Source organism: Gigantopelta aegis, chromosome 6 (assembly GCF_016097555.1).
Source record: "Gigantopelta aegis isolate Gae_Host chromosome 6, Gae_host_genome, whole genome shotgun sequence".
NCBI lineage: Eukaryota > Metazoa > Mollusca > Gastropoda > Neomphalida > Peltospiridae > Gigantopelta > Gigantopelta aegis.
In genome coordinates this window covers 31,861,884-31,885,618 of record NC_054704.1, presented here as the reverse complement: position 1 = coordinate 31,885,618, position 23,735 = coordinate 31,861,884, and the positions used below count along the sequence as shown (strand labels likewise).

Below are 23,735 nucleotides of genomic sequence, written 5' to 3'. Positions count from 1 at the left end.
GACAAATTGTTGAAAACCAGTCCATGTTATTGGCAGCAGGTATCTACAAACCTGCAACACAGATAAAGTTGCAATTGAGTGAAACGAGTGTCTTTAAAATGGTGATATACCCTCTAAAATAACACTTCGAATGTACACAAATTGGTAATCCAAACGATAAAAAAAAAACTGCCTTAGGGTATGTCACTTTAAGGGTACTAATCTAGATTATATTTGTCACACATTTGGTAATTTTAATTTGGGGGGGGGGAGGGTGTTGACACTTTGTAGCAAAGATCTTTTATATATACCATCCCAGACAGGATAGCACATACCATGACCTTTGATATAATAGTCGTGCCCCACAAAACGAACGTAGAGGGCAAGCAGTTGTATATTTGCATTTTAGCTGGATGCTAGGTGTTGAAGCCATCTTGTCTGTCCGCTAGTTATGGAGGATGGTAACTGATGCCACTTGAAATGAGGAGGAAAGCAATGTATATGATTTGCTATTGAAAGGAATATTATTTAACCTTCAAGTAACGTTTACAGCTATAACCATGTTTAATAAATACTCCATGGCTTAAAAAAAACAAAACATACAAGAAAAAGGTATTGGCATTTCACACAAGAAGAATTGTCAATATGTTGAATGCAAGAACCAAGACTGAATATTTAAATTATCTTTTATCACAGTCAATAAATACAATGGACGGATGAAACAAGTTACAACAGGTGAAATCGTGTTTAGGAATGTACAGAATCGTGAAAAGAAGTTTAATCTGGGCAAAACTATAACCAATAATTTAAAAGAAAAAATATTTTTCTATAAAATGTTTATGAAAATCCACTCTTCTGAAGAAATACACTATACATTGTCAACTACACACAGATTTCTTCATCTGTGTTTGATGGTTCATATTTGAATAAATGGTCTACTACTGGGTTTTTTTCTTGAAACAATGAATACAGTGCAGACATTACAGTCCAAAAGATGAATATCAGTGTTGAATTCTAATGAATAATTCACATGTTGAGCTTTCCAGCAAGATGATCCTGCAGCTGATGGTTGAATTCGTCCAGTGATTTGTAAACTCTTCGGCTGATTGGAACAAAGTCGCACTCCATTGTCCTTGTGGCAATAACTTAACAGGTTAAGGAAAATATTCCTTACATAAAATAAAAATAAATATAGAGGAATGAATTATTTATGAATGCAATATACTTCCCTCAAACCAGTAAATATGTCCTGTATATCACATGAAATTGCTGCTTGAAGCATAATGCTTCACTTCTTTTATAAGGACATTGTATCTAGAAGTTTTAAAAAGGATACATTCTTTCATGGAAAAGTTGTTCTGTTCATGGTGCTGCCATTTCCTTTCCAGATTAGCAAGCTGTAAACAAACAAAACATTAAACTGTGCAAGGGGAGACAATTACCCTGAGCACAGAGTTCATGAGGCAACCTGTACCAAATTTAACCAGTGTACCAAACATGTTGCTCCCACTTTGCCATGGCTCAGTATATGTTCATTATGATTAACAGCATTAATAATTAAATAATCATCAAAATGTTACTTTTAGCAGCTGCAGGTATCTTTGGGAAAAAAACAATTAAATTATCTAATTCACTGACCTCTTAAATTGAAGAACACTGCCCACTTTCCATAGAAATTGAAATGCTGGATTTAGCTTAGTACTACAATCTACCAAAGGTGCTAATAATTGTAGAATTGGTCTTCACCCGTACACCAATATCATTTGCTCAATATCATTTGCTCAAATCCTGACATCCACTTACATTTTGTAATTGAGATGAGAGTATTTTTTCTAATATTCCACAATGTGTAATAATGTGAACAAACAAAATACTTTTTATTTCATTAGATTTACTTAATTGAAGAGCATATTTAAGGTACAAATGTTCTATATCCTGTCCAGAGTAATTTAGAAATCACGGGCTAAAATAAGTTACAAATACCAAAATATTAACAAGTGGCTAATAAGCTTGATTAATCATTAAACCATACCTGAGTGTAAGTTTCATTATCATCTAGCTGAGCTTTAAGACCTTCATACTTGGACTGGAGTTGCTGAACTATCTTCCTGAAACACTCCCTTCTCTTCGTTAGTGTAATTCGATCATCTTGCAGTTTCTGAAATAAAATAATGTAATCAGGAAACCCATGTAATAGAAAGAATAAAGAAAATCTGTTTGATGTGGGTACAGTTGTATATGTCATGTGATAATTAGTGAGACTGTCAGTTTATAACCATTTCACTCTGAAAACTTTAACCACCAAGTTAGGTCCTGCACAAGTTATCCTGTCTGTGTACTAATACAAAAATGTAGCGGGTTTCCTCTCTTTAAGACGAATACGTCAAAATTATCAAATGTTTAAAATAGCTGATTCATAAATCAATGTTCTCACTGAACAAAACAAACTCTAGATCCTGCACTCAGTGATCTGATAAATAAAGGAGATTACAAAGAAATCCTCACCTTTCGTTTTTGCTCGGACTCTTCTTTGAGTCTGTGCAGATCGCCGTAGACGCCGATGTCTTTCTCCATACTGGCCACCTTCTCCTTGAGTAGCACCAGCTCATCCTTCAGCTTCTCCTCAAACTGCTGCATCTTGCTCAGATCCTGCTGCAGCTTCTCGCGCTCTACAGACACCAAGTAGGGGTGAAAACAACATAGACCAAAACAACCAAAAAATCCATAAAACTTTTAGTAGAGTCCGTTTAAACTTCTTTGCTACATAAACTAACAACTAACCAGACACTTATATCTTAGGCAGCCTGGTAAACTAGTTGAGGGTTAAGCCTAACTTGATTATAAGGAAATTAATTTAAATTGTTGACTGACAATAATTGTCTGTGAGCACAGACTTGTTATGACTGATCCAGAGTGTGAATATATCAAGTAGGAATGACAATAACTGCCACTTATAATTAATGATTAGCCTAGACAAGTAAACTAACTGACCGGTAAGCGTAACTTGATTAGAAATTGCATAGAAATGAATTCAAATTGCTGACTGACAATATTAGGATAGACTTATTCTGCCTGCTTAAAAGTATCTGACTTTATAAACCACTTGCTACTCTTGAAAGTCACCTCCTGCCAATCCCATGGCTGTTGTTTCAGATTTCTTCATTTCATCTTCTTTAAAAACCAAATCTTCCTTCATACCAGCCAGCTCCTTTGGTGTTGGAAGATGAGAGAAGCGGCCCATATTCTGTGAAAAAATATTTGAAATAAGACTACTAAAATAAGCAAATATGAGTCTTATGTAAAGATACATACCCGGACCACCAACACATACTAACACTTTAAGAAATAATATAAAAAATGTTTTAGTTAACAAAAAACGTGATTATTCCTTCTAACAGCAGGCAGCCATTTTGTCGTTTCAGGTACTCTAGCTTGGAATGAAGTGATGTCAGCTCCTACCAACTCCTGTATGCACAGTGTAAACAAACTCAGTAATTTACACCAATGTGCTTCCCTTTGACCAACTGGACTTGTAAAACAACATAAATGACTTTATAATATAAGAAACTATTTAACTAAATATATTTCAATTTGCATTAACAGAACGAAATAAGGTTATTGTATTTGGGATTACGTAATTGGTCAGTTCTGTGATGTTAGATGGGAAAGTCTACTTAATCAAAGAGTTTTACAGAATTATTTACAGTAATAAAGCATGAAGGCTGATAATGTCCATTACCATTTTAGGGGTGGAAAGTTATTTCACCATACCCTGTATTATTAATAATATCGACACATATTTCTGTGTCTACACGGCAGTAATTAATATTCACCTGCCAATCAGGAATCACAGGTAGAGGCAACTACACGATAGACCAATTAACTAAGAAAACACTCCAATTATCATTGCAGTATGTAGGTTAATGCATGATACAGTTATTTCGACCACTTTGATAATGGTGGTTTATTTTATATTGAAAAATAATATACACTTATTGCTGGCTTACTGGGATGGATATTATTACAGAACACTGCAATGAATGCCTGTTTATAATCACTCAAAAATCAGGTATGTCTGTTTCTTCAGTTCTAAGACTAATTCCTGATGTGACGTGTTAAGTTTACGTTACGACCGGCTTGCCAGAAGGCGTATTCCCTGCGATTAAACAAAATGGCTGTTCCCATTAAATATAATACCAGTCACATTTAACTGTTTTATTAATTAAATATAATAATATACTCAGTGCTCAGCATATTGGTCACCACAATCGCCAATTGCAATAAAAATATAAAAGTGGCGACAAAATAATCAATGTGGCAATTTTTTTTTTAATAAACATTTTAAAAATAAATAGGAGTTCAGTTTTAGGTATCCAGTAACAAAGAATAATTTCAACCATTATCTAATCTGATCTTCGATTGGACAAATAATTCATTGTTCATTGTTATATAATCCAGCACCAGACACCTGAGCACATTGCTTATTGGCAGAGTGCTTGACATCGGATTCTGACGAGTTCCATTTGATAGTTTTGCCCTTTCTTATCCACTCTCATGGCAAAACAAAAGAATCACTAATCAGGCTTGATGAATATTGTATCTTACTGTTGACCTGCATGGAACACAATGTGATATAACCCTTTGCATAATTCTGAATAAAAAATATTATTGGTAGTAAATCTATTGGTAGTAAGTTTATTGATATGGTTACTTAATATCCCAATATGGATGAAACACATATTACTGGTACTGTGCAGTGTTCCCATCAGATATTCCATAACTAACTGACAAAATACAATATGCATCTCTAAACTGTTTTTAAAATTATAGATTTATATATTTATCATTATTTACCAAAGGAAATGTTTTATTTAACGACACACTCGACTCATTATTTACCACTTACCCTGCTCATATGTTCTAGTGCTGAGACAATTGTTTCCTCATTTTCTGTTAACTTTTGCTGAAAAAACACAAAAATGGTACAGACCAAATTTATTTCTTTGTCCAGGAGTATGGTATTATATAAACAACAACAAAAATTCAAGTTCACTTTCTTAGTTCTTTTTAAAAAATTTAAAATTAAAAACATCAGACATAAGGGAGAAACATTTTGCAGAATATCTTTACAACTTCAAAACAAGTTAGAACATCAAAAATAAAAATGAAAGAAAGTTAAATAATTTTGGATGTACCACAAGTTAAATAACCAAAATGATAAAACAATTTCAATAAATAAACTAGTAATCAAAGGAAAAGCAAGAAATGACCTGTTACTTACAAAGTATTGACTTTTCATCGAGTCGAATGTATTGAGAAATTCTGAAATAGAAACAAAGGATCTTATTCAGTAATAAAATGTTGAAGGTAAGACTGGGATAACTGCATGCTGAGTGTGAAAAGATAATATATATTTTTCTTGTAATAATAATAATAATCTTTATTTAAAGAAGGTTACACAAATAGTAGTACACTAATCTCCCTAGTCTATTAAGTATTTTCAACATTATTACTCAACATATAATAAAATAAACAATGTAATAACAAAACACAACCTAATTATTCTTCATTAAATGCATCGAAACTATAAGGTAAATATCCATGATGCATACAATTTTTTTTTACATATACAAACAAATGTTATCACAACTTGATATATAATCATAAACAAATATAATTTAAACGTATAGACTACTGGGTAAAGATTTTACTAAACATTATCAAGAGCCAGTGTTAAATCTGGGATTGTATTCCATGTTTCAACACTGGAATATCTGAAGGAGTGTTTATACAATTCAGTGTTGGGTCTTGGCAATACAAGATTATAATCAAAAGGCAACCACTGTAATTCCTTAAAGAGATCTGCTGAAGGAGTTAGGAGTGGTTTATCAAGGATTAGCCTAGCTGCTCTTTTCTATAGCTTTATTAATCTGTCAACATATGTTTTATTGCAGTGACCCCATGTTACTGACCCATAATCAAACATGGGAAGAATATATGCATTATAGAATAGAGATTTTGATTCTGGGGTGAGAAATTTGCTAATTCGTCGCACATTAAATTGTCAAATACATTACCATTTACATAGACATGTAGGGGTTGGGTGCGTACATATGAAAGGCTAGAGATGCAATACATGAATCTGACAAAGTAACAATTTACCATCCATATTTTCTTCTCTCTTTTTCAGCTCTTTGTACTTCTGATTCCTTTCACCTGAAATATACACCCATTCTATTTGTTATAAATCGACACTATAAAACTATTTCTAGAACTAATGGATATCTCCAAAATTAATATGACTAGTTTTCAAACTGAATCCACAACAGTGCTAACATAAAATTTAAAGGCAGTTTAAACTGTTTAAACATTTAACACTCTGTAACTGATAATTATGCCTTCATGTAGCAATTGATATGCACCAGAATGTTAAAATGTACATTTTCAAAATTACAGTTAATTTTAAGAGTAATCTACAGTGAACATTAATCCTAGTAACTGCAAGTGTTGTAAACACTGACAAATTCATTAAGTAAAGTACTTCCAAGTGCAATTTGTTTAGCATCCTTTAATCTTTGGTAATTCCTATGTACTTAATAAGTATAAATATACCATTTAATACTAGAACAAACAATAATTATTTATCAACCTGGCTGTTGTGACTGTTGAAAAGTAATTTATATTTATACAAGTAATTGTCGAACCTTGATTCTCTTCTATGTCCATATCTAGTTGTCTGATCTCTTCTTGCATCTGTTCAATACGTTCTTGCAATTCTTTAGTCCTAAAATAAAAATAAACAGTGTTAAAAACTACAAAAATACCCTAAATGTTTCATTGTTTCTTAATCATCACAAATTTTATTATCCACAAATCTGTAATGATTAAGCAATATTAATTAAAAAAAGATTTGTGCACTGTAACATCCTTTTCCATCAGTTTATTCATATAGTGTAGTCAAATTAGCCCCAAAATAGGCTCAAACTAGAAAAAATTGGTATAAAAGGTTTTTTGGTATCAAAAGAAGAAGAATTTTGTCCTCTATAACATATCCAAAATCCGCAAAAATCGGCTTTGGGGAAAACGTTTTATATGCAAATTACCTCATTAGCATATTTTAGCAAACTAATGCCGAACAAGCTGAACCCACCACATAATTTAATAAAAAGTTTTTCTTTGGATTTGTTGTCAGAAAGGTCTCCAGATTAACATACTAAAAGTCTAGAAAAATTACCACAGGAGAAGATAACTGTTTTTTGCATAAATCCAAGATGGCCACCCTAAAAACTTCCACTGACCATAACTACACTTTTAATTAATTTTTTTTTTACTGATTTTAAAGGCTAAACTATAGTTTTCAGTATCAACAAAGCCCTTCAAATATATTGTTATGGTATTGGTTGTATCTTTATATCAATAAGTTTAAAATGGCCACTAAAGTAATCCAACTGTGATAATTTTCACTTCTTAAAAACAGTTTTTGACTAGCTGATGTATTGATAACTAATTTAAATGATACCAAAAATTGTTGAACTATCTGATTTAATTACATAAACATTTTGTTAAAATAAATTAAAAATAAATAGATATGTGAAATAATGACTATGTGAATTGCCATATTTAACAACATAAAATGGGGGACAACCTCTACATGAATATGCGTTTATATGGTACATATGATGACCGGAAAATCCATAGCTAGAGCTATCCGGGGAAATTTTTTGGTTGACAGTGCAATACATCTGAAACTTCTCCAAGCAATTGTGCCAAACGAAATCAAAGTAAAACATTTACTAGTAGTGAATCAGAGGATGAACTTTGTGAGACTGCAATTTCTGAGATTGTGACTTCGGAAAATTCTGATATAAATACAGGACTACAACAAAAGCTGCAACAGTGTGACATTGAAGAAATCGGCAAACTGTATGATAAATTAGTGGAACACAACCTATCAGAAGATGAAGTTGACAATTCACAAGCTCTTAAAAAGTTTAATGATTGTATCAGTGACTATAAAGAGGAACTAACTACTTAATCAAGGACAGCTTGTCTGTGGTTACAGTATATAAAATATATAGATGTGTTGAAACTGTTTATTCGAGCAGAGAGAACTGGAGATTGGAATACACATCTAGTGGCAGTAGATCGGATGCTAAATCTATTTGCTGCTACGGGACATAACAACTATGCCAAAAGTGCACGAATCTACTTAGAAATGATGTTGGAATTGCCAAATAATCATCCATGGCTGTTTGAGATGTTCTCTAAACATGGGTACCACACTGTACGCCGATCAGATAGGTTCTGGGCGGGATTGTGGACAGACTTGATTATAGAACAAGTAATGATGAGGGCAATCAAAAGCTGTGGGGGAATGACACGAGGAAGAGGCATGACGGAATCAGTTCAACTATTGTGGATATACACTATGCATAAATGTGCTGCAGTACACAGTGCTATGACAAAGTTAACAGAAAATAAGCATGAAGCTAGTGAACAGCATGTTGACATTAGCAAATGCAGAACAAGCCGTGACTTCAATGATATTTTAAAGATGAAGGATTGGTTTGACACATATGAGCCATTTGATACACATGATCCCAGTTTACGTTGTTTGGCATCAGGTTTGACATCATCCGAAAAGGACAACATCAACTGTGATAAGGTTGAGGATGTGGGACTGAGTATCCATAGAGAAATGGATAATGCATGTTTACAAGATGTCTCGATGAAAAAGGCTGACCAAGTACGGACATTAGTCAACTTACAAAATGGTGTGAAGATTGGTCAAAAATCAGTTCATCTGAATTCAACTGTTCTTTTTTCACGTCTTATTGTATTAATAGAACGGACAAACAATATGGTACCATACTTTGAGTACGAACTTACCCCTATCCCAGCAGCTCTATTCAAAGATTCGAAAATGCGCAAATCAAACAAAGCTGATCTTGCTGAACATTTGACTTGTAACATAGTGCAACCAGCCACACCAACTGAGACATGTTATGTTCTTGATAGAGGAGCACTACTCCACAGAGTCAGGTGGCAGCCTAAATCAACATATGCAAATGTACTTCAACAGTATGTCACATATGTGAGAACAAAATATGGTAACAACTGTACAATAGTATTTGATGGATATGACAGTGGGCCGTCAACAAAGGATCATGAGCATTCCCGGAGATTTGTGAAGGCAGCAGCTGATGTACACATTGTCGAAAGTAGCACTGCACATAGTAACCAGCAGCTTTTTCTCGCAAATGACAGAAATAAATCTAATTTTATTTCATTACTAAGCCAAGAACTTGAATCAGTTGAATACCATGTGGAGACAGCCAAAGACGATGCGGACACGTTAATTGTAAAACATGCACTGGATCAAGCTGTTGATGGAACTGTGACAGTTGTTGCAGATGACACAGACATCCTAGTGCTTCTGCTCTACCATTTTAAACCAGAAATGCATGATGTATACATGAGATCAGAGGCTAAGACAGGTCGGCAAAAAGGCCTAACATACGAGACTTAACAAAAACCTTGAAAAATGTTGTTCAGCATATTCTATTTATCCATGCATGAACTGGCTGCGATACAACATGAGCCACGTATGGCCATGGAAAGACATCTATTATCAACAAGCTTAAACAGTCCAAATATGCTACAAATTTGAGCATGATTATCAGCAACACTGAATCAACCCAGGAACAAGTATCTAGAGCTGGCTGTGGAGTATTTAAGATAATGTATGCAGGAACACCAACTGACAGTCTTAACCAAATGAGATACAACCATTTTATGAAATATTCAGCTGGTGGACCTAAATTTGTACCAGAGAAGCTTCCACCAACAGAAAGTTCTGCAATTCAGCATTCACTTAGGGTCCATTTTCAAATAATACATTGGAAAACATTAATGAATAACAGTTTATGGGGATGGAAGCTAGATGGTACGGCGCTGATACCCGTTATGACCGACAAAGAAGCAGGTCCACCGGATATACTGAATGTAGTTCGCTGTAAATGCAAATCAACAAATAAGAACCAATGTTCATCAGCTGCATGTTCCTGTCGAAAAAATGGCTTAAAATGTGTTGCAGCTTGTGGAAATTGTCATGGCACGGACTGTTATAATTCAGAAGAAATGATTTTAGCACACAGTGATGACGAACATGAAAACATCTTGTAATTTTGAGAGACAAATACTCATATATAAGTTCTTGGCATGTGTTGAGGTAATTATATATAGAAAACACATCAAAGATACATTTTATGGATTTTGATTGATGTAGACAAGATAACATAAGTATGCATTATACCAATGTTGGTCACATCCACCAATATGTAACACCATATAAACATTCATAATATATTACTTTGATGGCCATTTATTTATTTATATGAAACAACAACCAAATAACATTAGAATATGATTTAATGGCTTTGTTGATAGCGACCGGCCTCGGTGGCGTCGTGGCAGGCCATCGGTCTACAGGCTGGTAGGTACTGGGTTCGGATCCCAGTCGAGGCATGGGATTTTTAATCGAGATACCGACTCCAAACCCAGAGTGAGTGCTCCGCAAGGCTCAATGGGTAGGTGTAAACCACTTGCACCGACCAGTGATCCATAACTGGTTCAACAAAGGCCATGGTTTGTGCTATCCTGCCTGTGGGAAGCGCAAATAAAAGATCCCTTGCTGCCTGTCGTAAAAAGAGTAGCCTATGTGGTGACAGCGGGTTTCCTCTAAAAACAGTGCCAGAATGACCATATGTTTGACGTCCAATAGCCGATGATAAGATAAAAAATCAATGTGCTCTAGCGGCGTCGTTAAATAAAACAAACTTTACTTTTTTTTGTTGATAGCGATAACTATAGTTTAGCCTTTAAAATCAGGGGAAAATATTAATTAGAAGTGAAGTTATGGTCAGAGGAACTTTATAGGGTGGCCATCTTGGATTTATGCGAAAAACAGTTATCTTCCCCTGTAGCAATCCTTTTTTAGACTTTTAATATGTTAATCTGGAGACCTTTCTGACAACAAATCCAAAGAAAAACCTTTTATTAAAGAGTGTGGTGGGTTCAGCTGTTTTGACATTACATGGACTTGCTCCAAAAAGGCTAAAATATGCTAATGAGGTAATTTGCATATAAATATTTTTCCCCAAGGCGGATTTTTGCGGATGTTATAGAGGACAAAATTCCGCTTCTTATGGTACCAAGAAACCTTTTATACCAATTTTTTCTAGGTTAAAAGCTATTTTGACTACACCAATATGCTTGCAAGATATGCATTTCAAAAGTATTAGATATGTTCAAAATTTAATTACTGATCTTTTTCTGTACATCAAGAAATCAGCTTGTTGATGTAATGTTTTGTCTTAGTAACTTAGCATTTCATAATGTGTACATGGAAAATAATGTAAAGATTTGTATTTCAGATGACATGTCTATCAATATTTTACTTCGATTGACCAACAAACATGCATTTGTGGTTGTTTTCAATGTCACAATATTACTGATGTCATGATATTAAAAAGTTTAATAATTTTCAATATTGCAACAGTATTAACAAAGAGATCACTACTCTGTATTACTCTAATTACTTACTGTCTCTCCATGCTGGCTATCTCCTGGTTATCTTCTTTCACTTGTTTCAGCAGTTTCTCTCTCTCTTCGGCCGGTGTCCCCCGAGTCTTGGCCTCGTCAACCAGCTGATCACGCTTCATTTCCAGTTCATGAATTTGCTCATACAACCTCACTAGTAAACACAGATTATACTTACAAATAACTAAATATAGATATTTAAATAATGCATCAATTAATATATTTTCTTTGTCCTTTTATATATCTATATCAATATATTGTTCAGACTGTCTGGGTGCAACCGTTGACAATGTCAACAGATGGATCCAGAATGAACATATTTTTCAGTTAAACTACGTATGCATCTCATTGGGAAGTTAATAAACTTCAAAACTATAAAATAGCTTTACAATACGATATGTCATTTCATACCTTAATTTAATTAAATGTTATTTTATTTAATTTCTCAAATAAATCAGCATACATTTTTTTTTAACACTCATGGAATAGCAGCCAGAAACTTCTTAATGCCCTTTACCATATAAATCAGAAATCAAAACATACCTGCTTCCTGTTTAATTTGTGACATAGACAGCTCCTGTCAAAAACAAAATATGCAATGGCGTTTAGATTCTGACTAACAAAATGTACGCTACAAGCTCTTCTATGTCATTAAAACAGTACCATAAAAACACTGAGCAGCACTTTCTTATTCAGAAAACCCAATACTATTTCCTTACTCCTGTTTAGATGTTACTATGAGGTCATCAAAAAAGGAATTGTTCATCTAAGCAAATTGTTAATAAGTAACTATATAGTGCCTTTATGACTTTTAACCCTTCAAAATATTATCATTTGTTCTGATTTAATCATGAAATTGCAAAATAAAACAAAGGCATTTTTAAATACTGTTTAGTATTTATCAACTCAGACAAAACTATTCACCTGTTCATTGCCATATCACTGTCAACTAATTTACATGAATTGTACATTAACATGTGCGGAAGTTCGCATTATAAATCCCATGTTTCTAATTAAATGAATATAATTGTTTTTAAGTAAACACTGTTTAGTATCATACATTCACTGGCATCATTATATTTTTATGTTGCCAATAATTTTAATTATACTTTGATAAACTTTCAGGCAGGTGACTATAATGATTTAAATGGAGAAAGATTAGAAAATGGCACAAAAGTGCCTTTCTAACTTACATCCTGCAGGGCCTCAATCTTGGAATTAAGGTGATCCAGTTCTTGTTGTCCATTTTCCAACTGTTTCAGCAAATGTTCGTTCAGCTCCTTCATCTTATAATATTGCTGTCTCATCTCAGGATTCTTAAAAAAAAAAAAAAAATGAAATGTAGCAAATAACATTATTTAGAGTATTTTGACATTCGATACTTGATAGAAGATCCATGACAGCCATTAAAATGTAATTACATTTGCTCTAATAATTGACAACTATTCCTACAACATACCATGTCATTGACCAAACTATCAGCCATCCTCTTTTCTTGGTCCAGTTCAGTTGTCAGCTGAATGATCAACTCTTCTTTCCTGAAATTAGAAAGTTAACAAGCTATTGATTCTGTCAGTTTATGGGACGGCGTAGCTCAGTGGTAAAGTGCTCGATTGACGCATGGTTGGGCTATTTCTCATTCCAGCCAGTGCACCACGACTGGTATATCAAAGGCTGTGGTATGTGCTATCTTATCTATTGGATGGTGCATATAAAAAATCCTTGGCTACTAATGAAAACAAATGTAGCATGTTTCCTCTCTAATGCCAAAATTACCAAATGTTTGACATCCAATAGCTGATGATAAATAAATCAATGTGCTCTAGTGGTGTCGTTAAACAAACAAAGTTTAACTGTCAGTTTATTAAATTATAAACTCTAAGAGCTACAAATATAATAATAAAATAAATTACCAAATTAATCACAACCATTACGAGTTTAAACTTTCTAATTTAGCTTATTTACTTTAAAATATTTTAGTTTAAACATAAAGTGACATAAATAACTAAAACAGTAAAAAGCAGATCCACTATCAATGGGCAAAATATTATTATAAATCCAGGTTTTAAGCATTCATTAAAAAATATATATCAATATATCTTCATTTTATATAATTGATTAATAAAAGTTTTTTTGTTTGTTTTTAAGGTATTACAATATTTTTAGTAAAGAAAATGTGTGTAGTTTTCATAATACTGAAAATACTAGGACTTTTTATTATTTCAAGTACGGTATTTGAACTTACTGTTTCTTAATATCAAAAAGTTCTTCTATTTTCTTAGCATCTCTGTCATTATTTGCTTTGAGCTGAAAAATATTAAATAATTCAGTGTTGCACATACGAATCAAAATCAGAATAAATTATGCAAATGTTGCATGTGAAAAACCACTGAAACAAACTCAGTGGAACAGATTTGCCCCGAGCACCTCATCGAGCCAGATGCCACCTCTCATCTCATTCCAAAATCATGTACAAACATATATTGCTTTTCAAAATTAAACTGTTATTAAGTAATGGACAAGGGTTTAAATCTAGATAGTATTATGTTTTTTCACTCATTCATAATAGAATATACAAATGTTATATAACATGATCTAGTAAATCTGACTTACAGAACATCATGTATTATAAACTATACTCACATTACTGCAGTCAAACTCCACATCTTGTATATCTTCATCTATAGTCAGTTTGTCCACCAACTGAAAAAAACCCCAAACAAATCTCCATAAGCTGCTAACAAACATGTTGTGTTGCAACAAACATACATAAAGAATAATTATTATTAAAAACAGAATTGAAATTGAGTGCCAACATTGCCAAGATTATTGTACACATAATGTTTTATTGTTATTTGAGGGGTTTTTAAAATCAGAAAAAAAAAAAAAAAAAGAAGTTTTATTTAACGATGCACTCAACACATTTTATTTATGGTTATATGGCGTCAGACATATGGTTACGGACCACACAGATTTTGAGAGGAAACCCACTGTCGCCACTACATGGGCTACTCTTAATCAGAAAATAGGGCCATGCAAGAGTTGATCCCATGGAGAAGTGGACGCATCATTATTCAGAATGGAAAATAAGAGAAAAAACATGCAGTTGAAAATACAAAGTTCACAGGACATGTTGCTGCTGCTAGGACAAGAGCATAGACCCCCTACCCAATAAAGATCACTTACCATAATTTTATTTAATTTTTTGGTTGTTTTTTTTTAATTTAATTTTTACTTTATTATTATTTTTTTTTTTTTATTTTTTTTTTTAATGTCAGAGAACTTCTTTCTAGGTATTCCAAATTTATTAAAGTCATGAACGTTCATCGATAACTGAGAATACTGACTTGTTAGAGAGTTTAAAAGTAATAATTAGATTTTTACTAACATGTTTAACTTTAATTCTGATTGAGTACAAGTCAAACCACCATCCTACTATGCATGTATGGCTTAAATACAATTTGAGGGTGATAGGTATACAACACAATTACATCTGAACCCCTCCTCCCATATGTAATCAATTCTGATACAACCCATACATGATAAAGTAACTACAAATACATAAAATGATGATTCCTTTCATTAGAACATACACATAAATTTGAAAGGGACATCAGTAATATTTATTGTAATAAAGGCATCCATTAAAAGAAGATTCAATACATAAACACTTACAGTATTGTAATCTCCAAGTTCACCCTGTAAATCTCTGATCTCAGATGCCAAAGTTTCTGCCCTATTAGAAGAAAAAACAAGCTCAAGAATTAAAACATTCAACAAAGCTTTTCCCAAAAATGATTAAGACCATAATTTAAGTAAAATTTCATATTTTACAATAACACTAAGTAAAGAACCATGGACATTTTACTCTTAAATTCTTACAAAAGGCAATATCATTTAACAGCAAAGATAACTATTCATCATCAACAGAAGAACAGAACTTTATTTTACTCTCAGGCCGTAAACCACCACATAGTTTAGCTATGCACCTGTTAAAGCCCACAAAAAGACCTAAGTTACATTATTTCATTTATTTTATGCTCTGTTAGTTGGATTAGAAAACACTACATGTAAGTTATCATCATAACTATTCATCAAGCAAAATATCAAATTCAATCAAACTTGTGGCAGACCATACAGGACATAAACAATTCTGCTTTTGCTTCAGTGTGAATACATATAAGTCACAATTAACAAAACAGCAACAGAAATTCCATGCTAACATACATACCGTTTCTCATATCCAAGATAACTTGAGTTTTCATCATTAGCATTTTCAATATCTTTATTCAGTTTGGTAATTTCTGCATTCAGTTCATTAATTTTGCTCCTGAAAAGAAAAAAAGAAAGAAACTGAAATACAACTCAATAAAACAATGATTCAGGCTCCCTAAAAAAAAAAAAAAAAAAAAAAAAAAAAAAAAAAAAAAAAAAAAAAAAAAAAAAAAAAAAAAAAAATGCATACAGCGTGTTAAGTGGTTCTGTGCTTCATACTAAACTAAACAAAAAATTATCATATTCAATTCTTAAATAATTTTATTTTCATGTATTATTTCAGCTTGTGTAATTTGTGTAAAATAATTTTAACTGACAAAAATGTTATATTTCATGATATATTAGATAAATTAATAAAATACCTTATCAATCCTAAAAAGTAAGTTTTATCCATCACTTGACGACCACCTTAAAAAGAAATAAAAGCATATATATATATATATAATGTTCATAAAGGATCTTGAATTACCAACATCTTTTTGCTTACACAAATAACTCATTATTTAAATCAAATTAACATAAAACAATCATGAGCACATCTTTCAAGAGAAAATTGTTGGCTCATATTTAGACAAAGTAAAAAAACATACTAAGCTACAAAGTAAGTGAAAAATAAAATACAGAATGAATAGATGAAAACGATCACAAACTGATCTGTATATAACAAACAACAAATAGAAACAATTACCCCTTGCTGCAGTTTTCATTCCACCAAGACCCTGCTGAGTAGTGGGTCGATCAACCACGGTCACATGGGCATTCAGGGCTTAAAAGAAAAAGGAAAATATTATGAAACAAGAGCATAACTGAAAATAATAATCTAAAATATTTTTTACGTAGCAAGTTTCAGAATTCACTACACAATTTTAAACCATTAAACAGTAGTTGCTAATTAATTTTCAATTGACTAGAAATACCGCTAAACAAGATTTTGAAAGCAAAATGTTCCCTGTTCCCCAACAAAATCCCACACTCACCTGGTTAACCTTCTCTGTCCCAGTAATAGAGGTTTAGATTATTTAACAATATGCTAAGAGTGGATGGTTTATCTGTATAGATATCAATTTGGGATTCAACGTTTTATTATCAATTTTAAAGAAGAGAATGAAAATTAATCCATCAATTTCATACTGTAAAAATTATTCGCCCATGTTATATATATTAACATATTTAATCAGACAATTAAATTTTCATGTGGGATAAGACTGCCTCTGTCACAACACAGATAGATGTGATACCTGGCCTATTTAAATGAAAATGGATTGAAAACAAGTTGTCATTACTTTGTGAAACAAACACAACTTTTGCCACTATTTGAAATACTTTTTTAGGAAAACCATTTCTATTAAAACTGTATTACCAAAATGCAAAAGAAATTACCCCCCCCCAACTTAACTGAAATTTTAAGTACAATAATAGCTTGCATTAAATATTAAGCTATTTTTAAACAAAGTAAACACTGATCAGTAAATATTTCAAATTCACAACTTAAACAACAAGAATTATTAACTGGATTGATACTCAAAAGTAACAGTTAAAGCTGACTCCTCTTTACAGGTAAGAGTCGATATATGCAACATGTATAAATATCACATAAAATAATTTAATTGATGACGTCAAACAACTAATTTCATCAATAAACATAGATAAATAACTGCACAAGAACACCTAAGAAATCTAAACATCCCTATTCTATAAAAGTGTTGAATTAAATCTTACCAACTCCTCCACCGATCTGACCTCCTCTTGTACCAGGTCTAGCTGTACCTGGATTCTGAAAAATTTAAATCAAAAGGAGAACTTTATAAAATGCAAGACTAAAAATTATTCACTCTTGGAAATCTTTAAATGAAAAAATCTCTTAACAAAAATGCTGATACTGTGCTAAGCTATTTTTAAACAACGTAAACACTGATCAGTAAATATTTCAAATTCACAACTTAAACAACAAGAATTATTAACTGGATTGATACTCAAAAGTAACAGTTAAAGGAGATGTTCGAATCGGATGAAAAGTACAAACAACTTTCTGTCTTACCATTGCAGTTGTAAGTCTAGTGGCAGTCCCAGGTTGACGCCCGGCAGCTGAAATATTGTTAAACAAATCATTAAAAAAAGCAAATTATATAATAATGAAAAAGACTGCCTATTAAGTCATGAAAAATATTAAATGCAAGTAATTCCAATGTCTGTAGCATAAATTGGGAGATTTTTTTTTTTTTAAACAAGTTTTAATAATTAGTTTCTGTTAATTACTATAAAGAACACATTCAGTTAATGTTTTCATATTTTTAACCGATTATTAAACAATAATAATGAAAATATATCTCACAGTTTAAAGACCATTACCATATTAATAGTGAAAAAATACATACCTGTTCCTATTGGTCGAGCTGCTCCAGTTATTGGACGACCACTGTTTGTTGGTGGTCGACTCCTACAAGTAATACAATCAAGCAATGGCATAAAGAATGTTAAATATGATACAGATGGATAACACTTTGATTCATATTTTCTTAAAGAAAAAATTCAGTACATCAAGAGCAGTCAGTTCACCTCTTTTTCTCTCTCCATGATCGCTAAGAACACTTGATGTCAATACATTCATATTGGTGAATAGTTTGTAAAATATCAATTTTCTAATTCTTAAAACTAATTATACACTCAAAATTATTTATAATTTTCTGAATGTGCTATGTCTACTATTCACTACAGTAGGGGCACAAAAATGCAGCATACCTTTTGCATAACATATAATAATTGAAACTAAATTCTAACAACAAGGAGCATGAAAATTATAAAAATTAAGTGATTTAGCCTTGTTGATCTGGCATGTGTGAGGTCATGTGACATGCACAGAATGCTAATTCATCTTTCTCCATTTTAAGTCAATTTCTACATGGACCCGGAAACAATAATTTTAATGGTCTTAGGTTTTTGTAAAATTATGTATTTTGTATACTTGTCTTAACTTTATTGTAAATGAACATGTTCCCGAACTGTGAAGAAAAATCTTACAAATAAACAAGCAGACAACAACAAATTGGATGTTGAGTAAAACGTGCACAGGAAAACAAACTGAATGAAGTTTGAAACATAAGGCAGTTAGAGATGTTGACAATATTCTTTTTTTTTTACTTCTGAAATTATAAAACCCCCCACAAAAAAACAATGTTCAAGGAGGCTGGAAAGGACTATAATTAAAGCTGCACTCATGGTTAGGGTTTACCTAGTTAATAGTGTTTTTGCTGCTCCATTTAAGTGAGGTCCTGCTATTGCATTTTGCCATCCTCCTTTATTTTTCTGCTCCCTCTTTATTTTTCTGTACCCTACTATATTTTACAGCACCCATCTTCGCTATTTCAAAATGCACTTTTTTATCCACACACACAAAAAAAGATCAGTCTGCACACTGGACATAAAACAAAACAAGCCATGGTGTGTACAAAAAAGCAAATGACAAAAAACTTTAGTACCAGTATCCGCTTATTTGGATGTGCCTCATGCAACAAAAATATATTCAAATAAGCGGCACATACAATAAACCGAAGTTACGATTTTGACATACCCAATTAGGACCTCTTCATGATTTATGTAAACCTGATTACAATTCTCCCAATTAGGGCCTCTTGACATGTGCTATTTTTGTCCGAAACTGGTAAGTATTTTGTGTTAAAAAAAAAAAAAAATACTGATTCCAAGTTCCATATTGTGACTTCTGTTACTATTATCAAGTTTGTTTATAAACTAAATAAATACAAGTAGCAACAGTTAATGCCGTTATTATTATTGCCATGTTGACAATGTGAAAAAAAAAATTTGTTTTCAATATTTATAGCCAAAACAATATTAATCCAACTTGCTAAGAATTTTAATCTGTTAGCATGTACCTTTTGACAGTTAAAGGGAGAGTAAAATCAAATGTGAGCCGTATGTGTTGGAAAGATATATACCCGGACCACCAACACATATCTGACAAGTGTTTGTTTATGGATTAAACATAAACTGCTTCCAAAGTGGCTGGCATGAGATTAAGGAATGCCTGCTTATGAAACACATTTTTGCCACTGACAGGCTGGCTTTAATCGTTGATTGTCCCATTGTCTCATATAGGTCATTGGGTCCCATTTGAGATGAAACTGAGTTCATGGATTAATTACGGTGTAATTAGAAACGTATTGATTAATAACTAGTCATCCGAAATAAAGTAAGAAACAAGAAAACAAGTTTGTCTAAGTCTTTATTTTCTTTTAACAATGAAATAAAATAAAATTAAAAGTATTGATTTCTGCATGCACGAATGTATGGTATTACGTACGGCCATTTGAGGAAAACGCATCAGGTAGATCAGGCCAATACACAATCTAATTAAAATTACCTCCACTGGTTAATTACTATTACCTGTGGATCTAACAGCACCCTGTTGGAGATCATGTCCAGTTGACCTTTCATTTGACCAATCAAAACCTTACTTACAAAATCATGCCAGTGATTTGAAAAGAATTTTAAATGATTTGGGATTATGTCGAGGGTATACGAAATGATTCGGGTAAATTATGAAATATCCTGGAAACTAATAATTTCAATATAAAATTTTATATAAAATTCGTTTCAAGAGAAAAAAAACCCTGTGATGGTATAGCCATAAAATCTGTTTATACTAGTATACAATCCAGAGTTTATTACTGCACTTTTTCGCCTGTTTTTAAATGTTGAAATAGACCAACAAGTTCGCCTATTGCATAAATAGTCTCCCCCAATATTTTTAGAATTTGTATGCTCCCGAATAACGCTATAAAAGGCGAAGTGTAATTGGTCGATATTTAAATTGTTATTTATAGATGAAATGTCACCTGGACATGGGAGTCCACGCAATGCTGTTAGATCTACTGGTAGACCAGTAGAGCTAATTTTAATCAGATTGGAAAAAAAGACAGACTTTCCTATGTTTTACAAGCAATTGTCACTCGCCAAGTATAATTTTATATTCAAATATCTGAAAACACATTAAAAACATATCCAATCAACAGTTGGATTATGTACTATTATAATGACAAATGGTTCCGTACAGGACAAACATATTCAAATATCTGAAATATACAATAATCCGATATCCAAATAAGTGGATTTGATTGTATTTTTAACAGCCTGTATTTTGTCTCAGATCTGTATCCATTTGTATGTTTGATACACACTATAAAAGTTATATTTAATTTGAGCAATGAAAACATTTTATTTTTTATCGATTTGGAAATCTCAGACTGAAAAAAACACTTATTTGGTGCCAAATCTGTCACTTGATCTGACTTTTGTGTCCACTATCGTCTGGTCTTTTGTCCTCAAATGCAGATTTAATTGGTTGTAACTGATGATTTTTACTTTGTCATGAATTTGTTTATTCAGCAATACTTTATAAAATATTATAATTTTTTTTATTTTTTGGGGTGATATCACAATGGAAGTGGTAGTGTTTATCATTAAAATAATTTATCTTAGGTGCCAAATAATATACACACAACCTTTCCAAAAACAAAACTACTTTTTATCAGCTGACAATATCAAAGTGATCGATTCATTCGATGAAGATAGAAATAAAATTAACAGAATTTGTTTTATTCCACATTAGGGGATCACTATAGAAATATTTTGATTTCATATATATATATATTTTGAAATCTTTTATTAAAATAATTTTTTTAAAACATTGATCGGTTCAGCAAAACTAGAATGCCTGTGAATATTAGACCGACATCTCCTGTTCAATTACCTATGTAAAAAATGAGTTGGCTTGTATTTCGTATCAACTTTATTGTACCAAATACTGAGGGTAAAAATAAGAAGTATGTCTTTCCACAAAGTTACTGGCCTCGGTGGCATAGTGGTTAGGCCATCAGGTCTACAGGCTGGTAGGTACTGGGTTCGGATCACAGTCGAGGCATGGGATTTTTAATCCAGATACCGACTCCAAACCCTGAGTGAGTGCTCCGCAAGGCTCAATGGGTAGGTGTAAATCACTTGCACCCACCAGTGATCCATAACTGGTTCAACAAAGGCCATGGTTTGTGCTATTCTGCCTGTGGGAAGTGCAAATAAAAGATCCCTTGCTGCTAATCGGAAAGAGTAGCCCATGTAGTGGCGACAGCAGGTTTCCTCTCAAAATCTGTGTGGTCCTTAACCATATGTCTGACGCCATATAACCGTAAATAAAATGTGTTGAGTGCGTTGTTAAATAAAACATTTCTTTCTTTCTTTTTTTCCACAAAGTTGACCAAGACACAACAATATATGGTAACCAAGTTTTCTCTCCCCTCCCCCTTGGGTTTGTTTTTTGTTTGAAGGGTGGAGTGTCACGCCGCCGCCCTCCTTTAATTTTTACCCAACAAAAACACTGTAATTATACAGTAATTCTAAATTATTATTTATTAATAATACTGACTGTGCCAATGTCTACTCGGTAGTAATTATCGACAAGATACTGGCATCAGTATCAACGTGATTCACTGAATGGCAGTCTCAGAGTCTGCATATTAAAGGGACACACCCTAGTTACGGCTATTTGTTAACCATTACGGCGTTGTCTTTCGCTATTAAACCCCATTTTTTCACAAATAAAATTGCACTTTACTTACATTTTATTATTTAGAATACACATTTCCATTCACCTGAAGTGCTTTTTGGTAATCCTGATGTTTGTAAAACCATGAAATGCATTTTTTGCATTTTTTCACAAGACGTGCTGTCGAGAAAAAAACGTTAAGCAAGCGAGGTCCAATCTATTTTTAGAGGGAATCTTCCTGTGTAAACGTCACAGATGTTGGTATACCATGTGACCGTTATCATTTTGGTTCGGTTTGTTTTCTCGTGCACGGTTCGCGCAATCAACATCCGATTTGTTGTTGTTCATTTGTGAGATTTTTCTTCACAGTTCGTTAACATTTTCAGTAACAATAAAGTTCAGACAAGTAAGTGTCTCAATACAAAACGTTACAAACCCTTAAAACCAATAATTTTGCTAAGTCTTACGATATCTGGAGAGGGGATACAACCAGGACAGAACAGTTGGAACATGTCCAGGAGAGGTGAAAAGAATGCACCCCATGTCTGTGCGCACTCTGTGAAATTTGTCGTGACGTAGGCATTGTTGTGCTTCGAGCAACATCTACCGGTGATATCAGAATACTAACTTTCAAAATTATTTCAAGCAATTGGGACATGGGGATTCCCATGGTATTTATCGATATAAAACCTGCTTTTTCACTCCATTTGATAAAAACGTGATCTAAGTGTGTTACAGGTTTGTAGATTAACCAAAATATAACTTATTTTCGATGGATGGAACTAGGGTGTGCAGCTTTAATGATATTTTGACAGCGGAGATTCCAGGATGATATAGAACAGTGCATGTTTTATCTTGCATCCAACGAACTAAACATTTCATTTACATATTATTATATCTTAAATACTTACATGTTTTCTGTAATGTATAACACAACGTTATAGTGAAAATTGCGGAATTGTTGTTAAATAACAGTCAAGACAGTTTACACTATTTGGAATGTATCTTACAGACCAATTTTTATTAAATGTTCCACTTCAAAATCATAAGATCCTTTACCCAGTCTATTCCGTCTTTTCTCCAAATATGGCCTCAGATTACAGTTATCTTCCCATTTGGTTGTCGAAAATCCGGAAGTTTCACCGCGCAAGTAGTCTGCTGTTTGACTGTGATTATTTCATGGCAGACAGCTATGAAGTGGCAACTGTTTGACTGAAGTGACAGGGGATAGCATGTAGTTTGTAAACATGTGTAACTTGTTGACATTGAAGACTTGTTTGTGGTAATTCCGGCCCATGCAAAAGTAGTGCTTTTTGTGTAAAAT

General features: G+C 32.8%; 1 protein-coding gene across 1 annotated transcript; it reads right to left on the bottom strand.

Annotated features, from left to right (window-relative positions):
- Positions 1–653: 653 nt before the first annotated feature.
- On the bottom strand, positions 654–23,469 carry LOC121374091 (intraflagellar transport protein 74 homolog). The gene is made up of 23 exons (XM_041501009.1): positions 23,323–23,469; positions 18,231–18,292; positions 17,894–17,940; positions 17,575–17,629; positions 16,544–16,621; positions 16,218–16,263; positions 15,812–15,910; positions 15,256–15,316; positions 14,224–14,283; positions 13,826–13,887; positions 13,040–13,118; positions 12,774–12,896; positions 12,124–12,157; positions 11,584–11,734; positions 6,684–6,763; positions 6,142–6,195; positions 5,261–5,301; positions 4,886–4,942; positions 3,103–3,223; positions 2,485–2,648; positions 2,012–2,137; positions 1,316–1,376; positions 654–1,124 (listed from the first exon to the last, which is right to left on the bottom strand). Coding segments are annotated over exons 1-23 (1,782 nt in total). The 5' UTR covers positions 23,325–23,469; the 3' UTR covers positions 654–1,005.
- Positions 23,470–23,735: the final 266 nt, after the last annotated feature.